Source organism: Phaethon lepturus, unplaced genomic scaffold (genome assembly GCF_000687285.1).
Source record: "Phaethon lepturus isolate BGI_N335 unplaced genomic scaffold, ASM68728v1 scaffold54190, whole genome shotgun sequence".
In the NCBI taxonomy this organism is placed as follows: Eukaryota; Metazoa; Chordata; class Aves; order Phaethontiformes; family Phaethontidae; genus Phaethon; species Phaethon lepturus.
This window is the reverse complement of record NW_010510821.1, coordinates 16,996-30,456: the sequence shown is the minus strand read 5'-3', so window position 1 is coordinate 30,456 and position 13,461 is coordinate 16,996. Positions and strand designations below refer to the sequence as shown.

Genomic DNA, 13,461 nt, shown 5'->3' with positions numbered 1-13,461 from the left:
CTGCCCTCCTCTCAGAGTGGCAGTGAGAGATGGTCCTTGATGCCAAGATCGGTGTAACTCTTAAGATCACACTTTAAGAGCTCTAAACTCTAATGCTGTTCTTGCCTAAATGGAAGAGAAAGGCGGGGGGGGGGGGGGGGGGGAAATCAAGCTCAGAAGAAGCAACATTACAGCAAATTCCAAGACAGAGAATAGTGAAAAAAAGTCCCATTTATTTGAAGATCTGTCAGTAACAGATACATATTAAGGAGCAAATCAAGTCCTATCACAAGTTATGAGTAAAAACATTGATTACTTAAAGGCTGAACTTGACCCTAGAAACATTCCTGTAAAAAAATCTGTGGCACCTCAGCTGCTTGCCTGGGAAACGTAGAGGACATTCACAAACAACAGACATTTTCATTTTAAAAAAAAGTTAAATTTCTTCAACTCAGTTCCACTCATGTACAAAATGGAACAAGATGACTTAACTAGGTTGTTAGGAAAACTCTATGAACCTAAGAAGTATTTTGCCATGCCAATAGGGAAGTCTGTCAGTTGAGGTGTGAGACTGTTTTTCTTCATTGGTTTGACTCATCTATTCTCCGTCGACAGAATGGACAACAATTATGCTGGAGTACGAGAAGCTCATAGTCTTCTGTGTGAAACATCTGTTAATTAGGAACAGATTTAGGGACAAGTTAGCCAGTGACTAGCTCAAAGAAAATGCAAACTGAGCTCAGCGGCTTCTCTATGGCACAGACACTCTGAAGCTATCATTACAAGAGAATTGATCCTCTTACTTTCAATTGCTCGAGAGAGCTATCACCTGGAATAGAGCAGCAAGCATTTCACAGACCACTGCCAACGTTGCTGAAGAGAATTAACTACTTTTGCAGAAGGAAGGACAAAAATTAGACAGTTTCTGTGTAAGTAAATGTGACTGAAAGGAGAGGGACTGAACCACAAGCTAACTTAGTTACTGACGGATTCTCCCTGACAGATTCTCCCTGCTAGACCAGGCTGAAAGTCAGAGGGGCAGAGCAAAAAGAAATAAATACAAATCAGCACTTCCTGTTAAGCCAAGGGTTGCTAGAGAGGCTCTGACTTGCTGTCAGTGCAAATTCAGCTACCTGAAAGTGTTCAGAAGGCAGCTGTTCCTCTGTGCATCACACAACTTATTTTTTGGTTTTGCCTTCTCTGTCTCTACATCATTCAGGAGTTTGTTGAATACATTTTAAAGTATGAGGTTTCAATTACTAGAATGGTTTTGGCGATAGGTTTCTCAGTAGGGTTTTGTTGTTTTTTGCGGGGGGTGAGGGGGTAGGGATGGTGGTGTTTGTTTTGTTTTTTAAACCTTTCCATGAAAACACTACCTGAAAACATGATGGACACATGGTAATGGAGGCATCTGGTAGCAGGGAACGGTAGTACTGCCACCGCAACGGCTTCGGCCAGCGTTTAATCAGGACATCCCGCCGGCTCATGGACTGGAGAACAGCACGATTCACAATCACTGGAACAAATTCTGAGCCTCCTTGCTGCGGGAGAGCAGGTTTAGAAAGAATTAGTTACCAACTGCAAAGCCCTTTTAGGATTAACAAGATCTTGTAAGAAGCAAAGTAAAATTCAGTAGAAAAAGCTAATACAGAACTGGGCCTGTGGCCCACCAAACTCACTGTCAGTTTTACCAATACCTTTAGTGACAGCAGCATCCAGCCACATCTCTTACGTTGGTTTCAGTGAGCTTCCATGATTGTTTTTAACACAATTTCTTGTCAATAACAGCCATGCCCACAGTCTTTATTAACTTCACAGTAACAACTGTTTTATAGGTATAGTACTTAGATACAGTAATACCCTCAGGAACAGCCCTGTTGTATCGTTGTATGATGATAAAACCATAATTCTTTACTTTTAAGATCTTTGTTGTTTTATGATTTTTGGGTTTTGGCGTAGTTTTTTCAGTTTGGGGTTTTGTTTTTGGTTTCTGTATGTTTTTAAGAGAGGAGTTAACGGGTAAATCCCTTTCCCTCTCAAGTTCCATCCCTCTCTTCCAGTTCCCTACTTTGTATCTCTCTTGCGGTAGTCTCTGTAACACATTCACACCACAAGAGCGGCATGGATTATAAGTTAAAGTTTTTTATTCATTTCTGTTGGTAGCAAGAAACAAACAACTGGAAGACACAGGTAAGGCTCTTACCTCAAAGCTCAATTTTGCTGTAAAGGGATCATCATCTTCAGTAATATCTGTATTGTCATCGAGCCTCAAACACTGTGCATCTAGATGCATTTCTCAAGGAAGAAAAAAGAGTTCCTATAAAATTATCTGTCCCCACAGTAGCTAGCAGTCACAGAATAAATATGAAAGCATGCCAGCAGGACCGGTATACTTGTTGCTCCAGAGGGTCAGAGTATTCTCAAACTGATACAGTGCCTAGATTTTTATAGAAAGTACTAGAGAAGAGCTTGCTGTGATTCACAGCGACTGGGGAAATTTATCATGGCAGCTGCTGTAGCACAGCAAAACTGACCACAACTAAGTATGACATCAGCTCTGCCTTCTTTCCCTCTCTGCCCCCTTCTGACAGATGACAAAAAGCAAATGAATCAAACTATGTAAATTACATTTTTCAGCAGCTTTAGTCAGAGATTGTGTTTTCTTATGTGTTACTCCGCACGTAACATTATATGGCCCCCACAGCAACTGGAAGCTCTTGATGCCAAAGCATTACAAAACAGATTCCAACGGGAATGGTTATGAAGATAGCCCATGCTGGTTTCACTTGGCTAAAAGGCGGCAGACTCTAAAGCAAGCTGTGATTGGGACTGAATTACACAATTCAGATTCTCCCCATTCTTCACAGAAAGCAGTTAAAACAGAAGAGGTAAAGCATGGCATTCCATTGTTAAAAACTTCACCTGACTAGAAACAAATTTTTCTGATGAAAAAGCTTTATGAAAATATTAGGTTTAGTTAAAACGTCAGTTCGGTTGTTATACTAACTTGAAAAGGAAACATGATGCAATTGTACTCACATCAGTCATATGACACAGAATTTTAAACCTAAGCTGGCAAAAAAAAACAACAAAAAAAAATTGTTGCTTTTTTCCCTACGAAGAAGGCTAGAAAACAATTTTAATCAAAAGGATACGGTCACTCATCATCTCTTGCCACTTATTCTCTCTTTTATTCAATCTTGGAGCTTCAAGATCAATGAGAGCTACAGCTTCTTCATCTGTGATGCCATCTTCCAAATAGAACTCAACCAGATGCAGTACTTCTAAAGGGGTGTGAAAAAAAGGAGTATTTGACCTGCCAGAACTCAGAAGATAGAGAGAAGATAGAAGATACTGTGCCCCTTGAGAAATTATCACCCTCTGGCTTCTACGACAGTGGTGTTCTGCCCACATGTACTCATGAAGCAAGTTAAACAACATAAAATTAGAACAAACCAAACCCCTCTCAACTTCTCAAAGGATTGCATCTCTGTTAATGAAACACTTTATACATTCAGTGTCTCATAATAAAGCAATAATTTTACTGCTGCTGCTATCTTGCAATGAAATCCAACAATCCCTGGGACAAGAGGCAGCCATTTAGTCAAATCTAACAACATTAAAATGAAAGATTTGTTTGTCTAAACAACATTGCAGAGAGAACAAATTAAGTACTAAACTACTCTGTTCAGGTAACATTTAACTTGAAAAGCAAACGTGATATTCCAACGCACCATAGGAAGAAGCGGAGAAGACAAAAGGTTGTCTGCAGTTAATGCAGACGTTCCCCAAGTTATTTAGCAAAGGGTTGTTGGTAGAGCACCTGTAACACAAGGGCACAAGCTCCTGCAAAGACACATACAGAGCACAGTAACTGTAAACAGATCAGCACACCCTGAACTCTTTGTTTTCAATTAAATATGGGCTCCTTAGGTTTACACCACTGATATTACATCAGCAGTAATTGGGAGAAATACTCCTGTGAAATCAGATCCTTTAACATCTGAAAATACTTTCCTTTTTTAATAAACCAGCAAGTTTTCACATTAAAAATAGCTGTCTTCACCATTCTAACAACTAAATTTTCACCTTGCCTTTGCAGTAACAGAAGCAGAATTCTGCATCAAATACACAGTGACAAAAGAAGTTGAAGAGAAGGTTACTGAAGCAAAGTTTTTTGCTCTAAGGTTTGGTCAAATTCAAGTTCTCCAATTAATTCGTCTCTTCTTTTCAAGAGCACAGTTATTTTAGGCAGTTCTTAAGATTGTATTCCTATTATTTCAGGTGGCCAGGTGCATGTTCACTTGCACAATACGATTTATTTTTAGTGAGTACTCCATGAGACATGGCTTTATAGAACACTGCAGAAAGTCAGACTTCAGTTAAAGAAGAAAAGGTGTTAAAATAAGACTTAAGGAAGGAAGGTCATTCAAGGGATAAGGGGAGGAGGGAAGGAGTGTAAGGAGTGGGACAAATGAAAGTGACCTCCAGCTGGAGAGAGAGACAAAGACCATGGAGTAATTGCATGTGAATCGGAGAGAAAAGGGTTTGAAGAATTAATAGGCAGAGAGGAAGGTAGATGCAAGACAGGAGAGGGAGGATGGAAGCTGCCCATAAAGAAAGGACGGATTTTAATTTGTTCTCAGGAGCAAAAGGAAGTCTGACCTGAAGAATAACAACAAAAGGACTGTGTTTCCATCAGAAATATAATTATATCACAGAGCTATGCATAATACATTTCAGATTTTTTGTGCATAGAGCAACTCAGATTCTTGGATTAGGCCACATATTAATGATTAACATGAAACACGTTACAACTTACTTCACTGTCATGGAACGGCTTGGATCGGATTGTCAGGCTGCCCAGCTCAATTGATTTCTGGAACCTAGCCGGGATCTGCAGTCCCTGTAACTTGTCATAAGCATGACGAGCCAGTTTATATGCACCAAGAGCTTTACTCTGTTTTGCCAGAGCAAATAATGTATTGCTATAATTTAATTAAGGAATAAAAATACATATGGCATTTAGGAAAAAACGCAATACTCTTTCTAATCAGAGAAGTTGTGCAATGAAGCATATCCAACACCAGTACTTTAAACAGGTTTTAACAACTGAAGTCTATTTACATAACTCCATTAAAAACAAGTATGAAAAAACTATCAAAATGTCTGTGGGCAATTATTAGCAAGGTAAGGAGTTGACCCTACATAAACATTGCTTTCGTTATATATTCTGACTCCACTTACAAAATTTCAGTAATTTTAGAGTGAATGGATTTTTCCCCAGCGCAGGGGGGAGGGCGGAATCTTACACCACCAGCAACCTGCGGACACCAACTAAACACACATGATCTCACTGGAAATAAAGCATATGCTCTGCTTCATTGACCAAAGGTTGCCTTTCCCTTTCATCAGTGTATAACAAGGCATGTTATGAAAGACTTTATGAAAGATTAAACATTTGTAAGTGAGGAATTTATGAAAAGGAAAGCTAACATCCCATCCAAAGCCATACATGAAGCGAAAACAAGAAAATGAGGCCTCTCTGTGGCATCCAGTGACCCTTCTTGTTATCTTTTACAGACAGGTGCATTTCCACAGGGTTCACACAGAGCATTTATGAAGTACTCTCCAAAGATGCAATATGCACTAACAAAGCTGTGCAAATGTTAGCCTGATAGACACTACACAGCTATACCAGCCACATGCGAAGCAAAAGCTGCTGGTTTCCCCCCCTCCCCGGCCCCTGTCTCAGTTCAGTCTCCTTGCAACAACACTGTCAAGATTCAGAGCCAACATCCTGTTGCAGTGACTGGTATCCTAGAACTTGCTTCTCTGACAAAGGTGATACACCAGACTGGGTGGGTGGTTTTGAGAATTACATGTTAGTTGATTTGTACAGCTCTCCAAAAACTTTAAAAAAAAAAAAAAAGGTGTGCAGTTAAACATACAGTGGTTTGAAAACGCTGATTATTTCCTGAGGGACAACAGTCAGTTTCTATTAACTATAACCAACAGCTGAAAATGAAGATACCCTGCAGGAGACCTCTGTATTGTGGATCAGCATCAATTATTCCTTTCATGTTTTTCACAAGATAACTTCTAGATTTTGTACTGTATTGGAAGGATACACTTTTGAGATCCCCAAAGGAGTCTCCTTTGTTAAGCTGTGAAGCAGAAACCTGGAAATATTGAAGAGGGTTTCAGGCAAGTGGAAACTGAAAGGCTCCTCCTGCAGTATTAAAAATATAGACACATATTTCTAAGCTGGAAAATCAACAACTCCTATCACTAAGCATCACAGCACTAGGCAACTCAAGTACTGTGTTTCTTTCATACAGTTGCAAAAAGGTGCTGACAGAATATAGCAAGTGGATTTTGCATGCCTTTGTCACCAAAGCTCATGCCTGCTATATGCAGAAAGAGAAAGAGATCCATGTAGCTAAACCAGAATCTTTTAACAGGCTATTTGAAAATGAGGGCAGACTGGCCAGCAATAGTGTAGAGTCTCCACCACTGTAAGGTCTGAAGTAGTCTGACCAGCGAAGACCTCTATAGTACAGAGGGTTGGGTTGGTTGCCCCTTTTGGGCAAGGGCTTCTTTTTGACCAAGGGTTCTCAAATGTGTTACAAAAGATATTTTCACCAACAGTGATGGCAACATTACTATAATTGCAGGAAGTAGCAGGAGCTCCTCACTCAGGACTGCTTATCATTTTGGAGTAGTTTACATACATCACTACTGATACACATACCACACTGCATGAATCCCTAAGCTAGAGTGCTTTCTTCTGTTCAATCTTGTTTTCCCATGATTAAAGGAAAAGCCAACCATAGCCTGTGTAGGACCAGAGGCTCAGGTCACTGTGGAACCAGACTGATGTAACTAGCAAAAAAGGGCTGGGGATGGGAAGTCAGTCATCATCATATCTTCTATCCACGCTGAGACAAGCACAGATCTGCTAAAACTGCACTGCAGTTTTTAGGAACTAAAACAACAGAATTTCTTGTACAGTACAGCAGAAGGCACAGAAATAAATAAAGTTACTATACAGTATCACTAATCTACACTCAATATTTAATTGCCTGAAAAGTCATTAATTATTCCTAGTTATTTCTGGACTCCCTACAGAAAAATGCTCAGGAAGCATAAATATACAACTTCTAAAGTCAGTTTCTTACAGTGTATCTTTGAATAGAGTGATAGACATGGTAAACTTCTGCCAAATGCTGGAAGTGATGAAACTTCTGTAACATTTCAGTCTTCTGCTGTTCATTCTCTGCGGGAGGCAAAGGCATTAGTGTAAGTCTCCAAGATGAGTATATGAGACTCAGCTGGAAGAAAACAGCATATGATTTTAGTGCCAGCACTTCCAAAAGAGGTATGTGTCAGTTCAAGCATGTCCCATCTACCTGTGCAAAACACACATTATACATACTTGCCATTTTTCTGAGCAAATTTGTGGTCTAAAACAAGCATGGTAAAACACAAAAAACAGTTGAGGCAGTGGTTTTAACATAACTAGAGGCTATAGCTTAGTTAAAGGTAGAAAATAGTAGGTGTGCATCACTGGAAACCTCATCCATAACTTCAGAGTTTACAAATAAAATTATTTTTGAAACATTTGTTTCATAAACACTAAATACACTACTAAGCCATTTGGAAAAAATTACATCTTTATAAAATACCTGAAGGGTAACAGATCATGCATCAGCTGAACTAAAAAAAAAGGTACTTCTAGCACCAGGCAAAAGGCAGTATTATCAATCTTTTGTATTCATTATTACTAAATTATATCTATTAACTACTGGCTCCACCTCTCTCCCGGTGAAATACATTCAGAAGACAAGATGATAGCTAATGAACAATCAAGTTTTATTTCTGTTGGCAGAAATAATTGGTAAAGTACCTCTCCAATCTATGTTGAAATACTAGATGTATCTTAGACTCCAAGATCATCTTTTATGTACTAGTACGTTAACCCTCCAGTCACTTCTCTAGTTAACGTGTGTTGTGGGAAGGTGCATGAGGATACACGGTCCCAGGAGACATGATTTTGATTCTAGTCAGATTTGAAAAGTAGGCCTATGCATGTTGATGCTGCCGTTTTGCTTATTTGTTTCAAATAAGCACATGGGAAAACCAGGGGGACTACAAAAATAGCACAAGCCAGAATTATGCACAGCATTAAAAAAAAAATAAAGCCACACAACAGTGAAATAGTTGCAAGCAATGCTATCACAATTCAGTAGTTGTTCGCCTACATGCAGAATAAGGTAACAAATATAAACTTCCTTTCAGTTACTTACCTTGGGCTATATCTAAACACTGCATGGAAAGCATCCAGTAATAATAGGCTGCATCGTTAAATCGGCTTTCAACCACAGCATTGTGCGTTAGCTGCTCCAGCACTCTTACAGCTTCACTCTGCCTGCCAGCCTTGTGAAATGCTACAAAGGCCAAAACAAAGAGGATTTTACAGTGCGATTATATCAATTAACTGAAATTAATGTTTTTAAATTAAGAGCAGTCTATTCAGCCAATATCAAATAGTCTATCCAGGGCAGGATAAAAAGGATTATACACTGGTATTTTTCTCCTTGAAAGCAGCGACACTAATGGAACATGAAAAGCATCTATAGGCATTCTGTGGCTTTTGCACTGTCTCAGCAGCTCTTGAGCGCGTAGATTTTGTACAACACTGGTTGCCTTTTTTTTTTTTAATATACAAAAGACCAAAAATGCTATGATGATTAGATCTCTACACAAACAACTGCAAATCACAACTTGATTCAAACCACAATAAATTAATGTTTGAAGTCAGTGCTCTGGTTTGCAATGCTGAATATTTTGAAAGAGTATAGCATCTACTATATCATTCTATCATTTATTAACACCATTTCTTTCTTTGATGCTCAGAAGCCAGCATAAAGTAAGATCCTGAATAGTCACTCAGTAAAAACGCATTTGGCAAATACAATCTTTGTATAGGGTAATGGGGAGAGGACACACACCAACCTCCAAAAAACCTGACTGCACAGCACAATTGCCTCCTGACTTCAGCCAGCTCAGATATAACCAAATTCTCCCATAACTACACAATGATCTCTAGCTCACCCAATTCTGGGGAATTTATATTTGCTGACCCACAGCAGCATAGAGCTTTGTAGAACAAACTGGGAACAATATACCTATGTTCACAGAGTTCTATGTGCAAACTACCAATCTGCCCTAAAACCAGGTGCTCAAAGGTTTGGTGCAGAGACACACAAACTAGTTTTGTGTGGAGACAGGTCATGTCTGGCATGTTCACTCGCTTGGCCCTTATAAGCAAATGCAGTTATACACTTAGATCTGAGCTGGCTCTGCAAACAGCAGATGCAACAGTCACATGGAGCTGCACCTGAGAAAAGTTAACTATAGCAAAAACATGCTGGCTCCACATGGAGATTGCTTCAACATCTCCTTGTCCCTGGAACAGTTTATGAATTAAATTTTGAAGCCTGTCCACGTGATGGAAAGTTGACAATTCTCCTTAAAGGTAATTTTATAAGCCTAACAAAATACATGAAAATTCTTAAGAAACAGGAAAATTCTACTTGTACAAACCCAACATTGCCTAAATATAAGGCAAAACTACACTTTCCACTCAGGTTTATAAGGTGGCCATCGTATTTCGAATTCTACTGTGACAAAAATTATTAATAAAGATGGGTTAGATTATATGCCAAAAAACATTGCCATGTGCCATACTCAGATATACAATGCGATGGAAAATCTGAACCTGTATTTAGATGCCATCATTTTTGATAGATTCATCACATTTTCTTATCAAATAAGGAGACTTCCAAGCTGTTTTAAGACCAGTATGAAAACACAGATTCTATTTGGTTTTGAATCCCACTGATAAGAAACTCTCCGGGGCAGAGACTACATATTCTGTATTGAAAAAGTATGGACTAAATTTCGAGCGACAAGTGATCTGTCAGTGACATTCTTACCTTTTTGGGCTTCTTCAAATCTATCATTCTCTGCTAGCCACTGAGCATAAGGGACATAGACATCATCTTTGAATTCAGGATGCTTTTCACTCAAAGCAAATGCCTGAGGTAAATAAAAATTCATTTTTACAATACTGCATGGTTTAAACAGTTAAAGGGTTTAGAATATTCCATGGGATCAGTCCTTTCAGTAAATTCACAATAAAAATACATACACAGCATAGAGAGTGTAATCCATATTTTCTCCAGTATGAAAAGAATGTATTTTAAAATAAAAAAAGCAATCAACAACAAAAGAAAAGAAGCCAAGCATAGTAACAGTCTGGCTATTGAAACAGGGAAACTTGAAAGTGATTATCTAGGAAATTTAGATTTCACAGCAAGAGTCAAAAAGTATTTTTGTTTTTACCAAATGTATCTTCTAAAGAAATAGAACTAATACTATAAATACAGTTTAGATTCACTTTCCAAACTTGCTAACTAGCCAATAAAGGACTAAGTCTACAATTTTCTAAAGCACCCACATAATTGGGGGAGGGGGTTTGTCAATTCAGCAGCACTTTGAAAACATTTCCTTAAGAAACTACACCTATCAAAAACTTAATGTGAAAAAAACAAGAACAAAATTAATGGTGACCCCAGCTGTGAAGTGGGTGGTACTGGCAGACCCATGTTTTTATGGAAAAACTCAGTGCAGTCAGAACTTCACCTAATCAGAAGCACAAATCCAGTTATAGAGTGAGGTCCACACTAACACAGCACACATCATCAGATCTGGATTATGTGTATAGTATTCTCACTCGTGTGTGCCCAAATTATAAATAACACAGTGCAAAACAGAATTTACCACTATATAATTTCTATTTATCTTTCTGATGGACTAGAAGCATCTCATGGATTACCATAGGAAGTGGGCAACTATAACTCAACAGGCAAAAAAGGTGCTCAGAAGCGAGACCAAGAAATACTCATCCAGGAAACCAAAAAGCAAAAAACCAAAACCACCACTAAACACACACTGAGCATACAATATTAACTTAAATACTCTGAATCACATTCTACAGAAGCCTCCCTCCCTGCCTCTCCCTTCACTAGCGTGGTGGGGGAGCCAGATGTTTGTCCCCCTTTCTTGCAAGCAGAGACAATAAGCAGCAGTGGTTTTAAACACAGAAATCAAGGGCACCCTTACTTCTTCCCAGCGACGAGTCTCCACGTGGAGATGGACCAATGCTTTCAGGTCACCAACCTTCATGTAGGTTTCTGCTGCATAGCCAGGGTTATCAAGTTTCTTAAAATAGAAGGCACATTTTGACAAAGGCTCACGCTCAGCTTTATCCAGTTTTCGAGCAATTTCAATTAACCTAGACCCAGAAAAAGAAGCCAAATGTTTCAGGTTCTGCCTTGTTGTTTTGCCTTTTGTTTAATTATTGTAATAACTTCACCTTTAATCAGTTATTATTTAATAAATATCGTAATAGTAGTAGCATGCAACACTAAACAGTTTTCAGTAACCATTCAAAATTCTTTTTTTTTTTTCTTTTACAAACTCAAAACCTTTTCCTTCAGTCTTTACTTGTAAGTGCAATTCCACATCTCTGACTCCTTGCACACTCATGAAGATGGAGGGAGGGAGTAGGTCCTACGTGACTAAGCGACATGGGACACACTTCCTCAACCCTGACCTAAAGACTCATGAATAAACATCACCCCCGTTGCCACATAGGAAAACTGAGGCAAGGGAAGGCTGAGTGACCTGTCCAGGATCTTACGGCTATTCAGCAAACGACCTAAAGTGTCACCTATTGCAAATCAAGGAGAATTTGACTGGTGACAGGAGTAGCCCCAGAATTTCTAGGGATTCTGTACTCCAGTTGTCTTCTCTACCCACTAGATGATTATCTTTAACAGCTTAAAACAACAGAAATAGGCTATCACATATATGCACTGCTGTGATGATTACTCTGAAAAGCTTAAGGCGTGCGTATTTTAGAAGACAGTCTCATACTAAGATGAAACCATTCATATTCTTTAATGATGTAATGCATTTGTTTTTGTAACATTTATGTCCCTACCTTCTAAACATATGTAACTTTTAAAACATTTTTAATTGTGTATGTGCTTCAAATAAGTCAATTTGATATAAACAAAGGCACATATCAAACAAATTTTGTCTTATTTTGAAATTATGCAGAATTGATAACAACTCAGTCAAGGTTTAAATATATATTATCTCCAAGATGGAACTAAAACCTACATATCAACCCAGCCATGGTCCCCACTGATTTCTATGGCCTTCATGTGCTCGCCTGCAGAGAGGTACATCTCCACTGCCGCTTTTGGTTCATTGATATTCTTGGCCCAATCCGCTTGTTTTTTTATTAGCATCTTTGTGTCTTTGGGGTCTCCAGATCCCAGAAAATCCTGAAATAGTGCAATACAAAAGTTTGCATTATCTTCTGGTGACAAACATTGTTACAGCTGAAATTCTAAAATACCTTTAAACATGCATTAAACATAAATACATCTAAAATACAAGGCTTTTTAAATGAATATTGTTATGCCTCCCAAGAAAAGAAATACTGCATACAGAGCAACATGAACTGATCCAGCCTTCAGCAACTAATCATCATGGCACAATATTTGGTAGGAAACAGTGGCAAGACTCCCATTTAGATAGTTTTTCATTAAGGAAAACAAAGAAAAAAAAGAAGTGGGAGATTCTGAGAGGGCCAGGAGAGTGACGATACGGATGCCTCAGGGGTAATGAGTATGTCCCCACTTGATATCTTTCAAAGTTTGTTCTCTGTTGAGCCTGTGTATGTGCATACAACTTACGATTTCTGCATGCTTTTCAGGAACATGTCATAGAATCATAGAATCTTTGGCTTGGAAGGGACCTTTAAATGTCATCTAGTCCAACCCCCCTGCAGTGAGCAGGGACATCTTCAACTAGATGAGGTTGCTCAGCGCCCCATCCAACCTGACCTTGAATGTTTCCAGGATGGGGCATGCCTTTCCAAAACAAAATAGTACTAATCTCAAAACTGTAATAGATCAATTCCAAGTTTCGGATTTTCTTTTGCAAGCCAAGAAGGTATGATTTCATTCTTAAAGATGACCCAGCACCAACCCATGCTTAGTTAAGAATAGTATACCCACTTAATCATACGTTAGCATCAGGATGCCCAGCCACAAATCAACTAAAGGCTGAAATTTTGTTTTCTGCAGACACTTGATAATTATATTACAATATATCAAAGAAGTTCTTTTATAACGATGGAACAACAACTGTTCACAAGTAAGAGTGACTCTGAACTACTGGTTGGACTTCTGCAAGGAATGCAAATACCAAGCCTGGATGCTGTGATGATGACCATTTTGGAAATATTTTTAATAATTTGTTCAGCTGTTTCTGCCAATACCAAAGCCCTGGCACCACATGGTTCACATCTGTTGACATCATGTGCCCAGGGGAGGGGGG

The 13,461-nt window shown here is 38.8% G+C and overlaps 1 protein-coding gene across 1 annotated transcript in view; it reads right to left on the bottom strand.

The window, feature by feature from the left end:
• Positions 1-300: 300 nt before the first annotated feature.
• The window catches only part of LOC104616812 (intraflagellar transport protein 122 homolog), a 29,729-nt gene continuing 16,568 nt past the window's right edge, over positions 301-13,461 (bottom strand). Inside the window, 12 exon segments of the mRNA XM_010281955.1 lie at positions 301-650; positions 1,356-1,520; positions 2,183-2,262; positions 3,135-3,263; positions 3,714-3,825; positions 4,802-4,967; positions 6,111-6,211; positions 7,161-7,258; positions 8,289-8,429; positions 9,981-10,083; positions 11,170-11,341; positions 12,235-12,401. Of these exon segments, the coding sequence (XP_010280257.1) occupies positions 561-650; positions 1,356-1,520; positions 2,183-2,262; positions 3,135-3,263; positions 3,714-3,825; positions 4,802-4,967; positions 6,111-6,211; positions 7,161-7,258; positions 8,289-8,429; positions 9,981-10,083; positions 11,170-11,341; positions 12,235-12,401 (1,524 nt within the window). The 3' untranslated portion in view covers positions 301-560.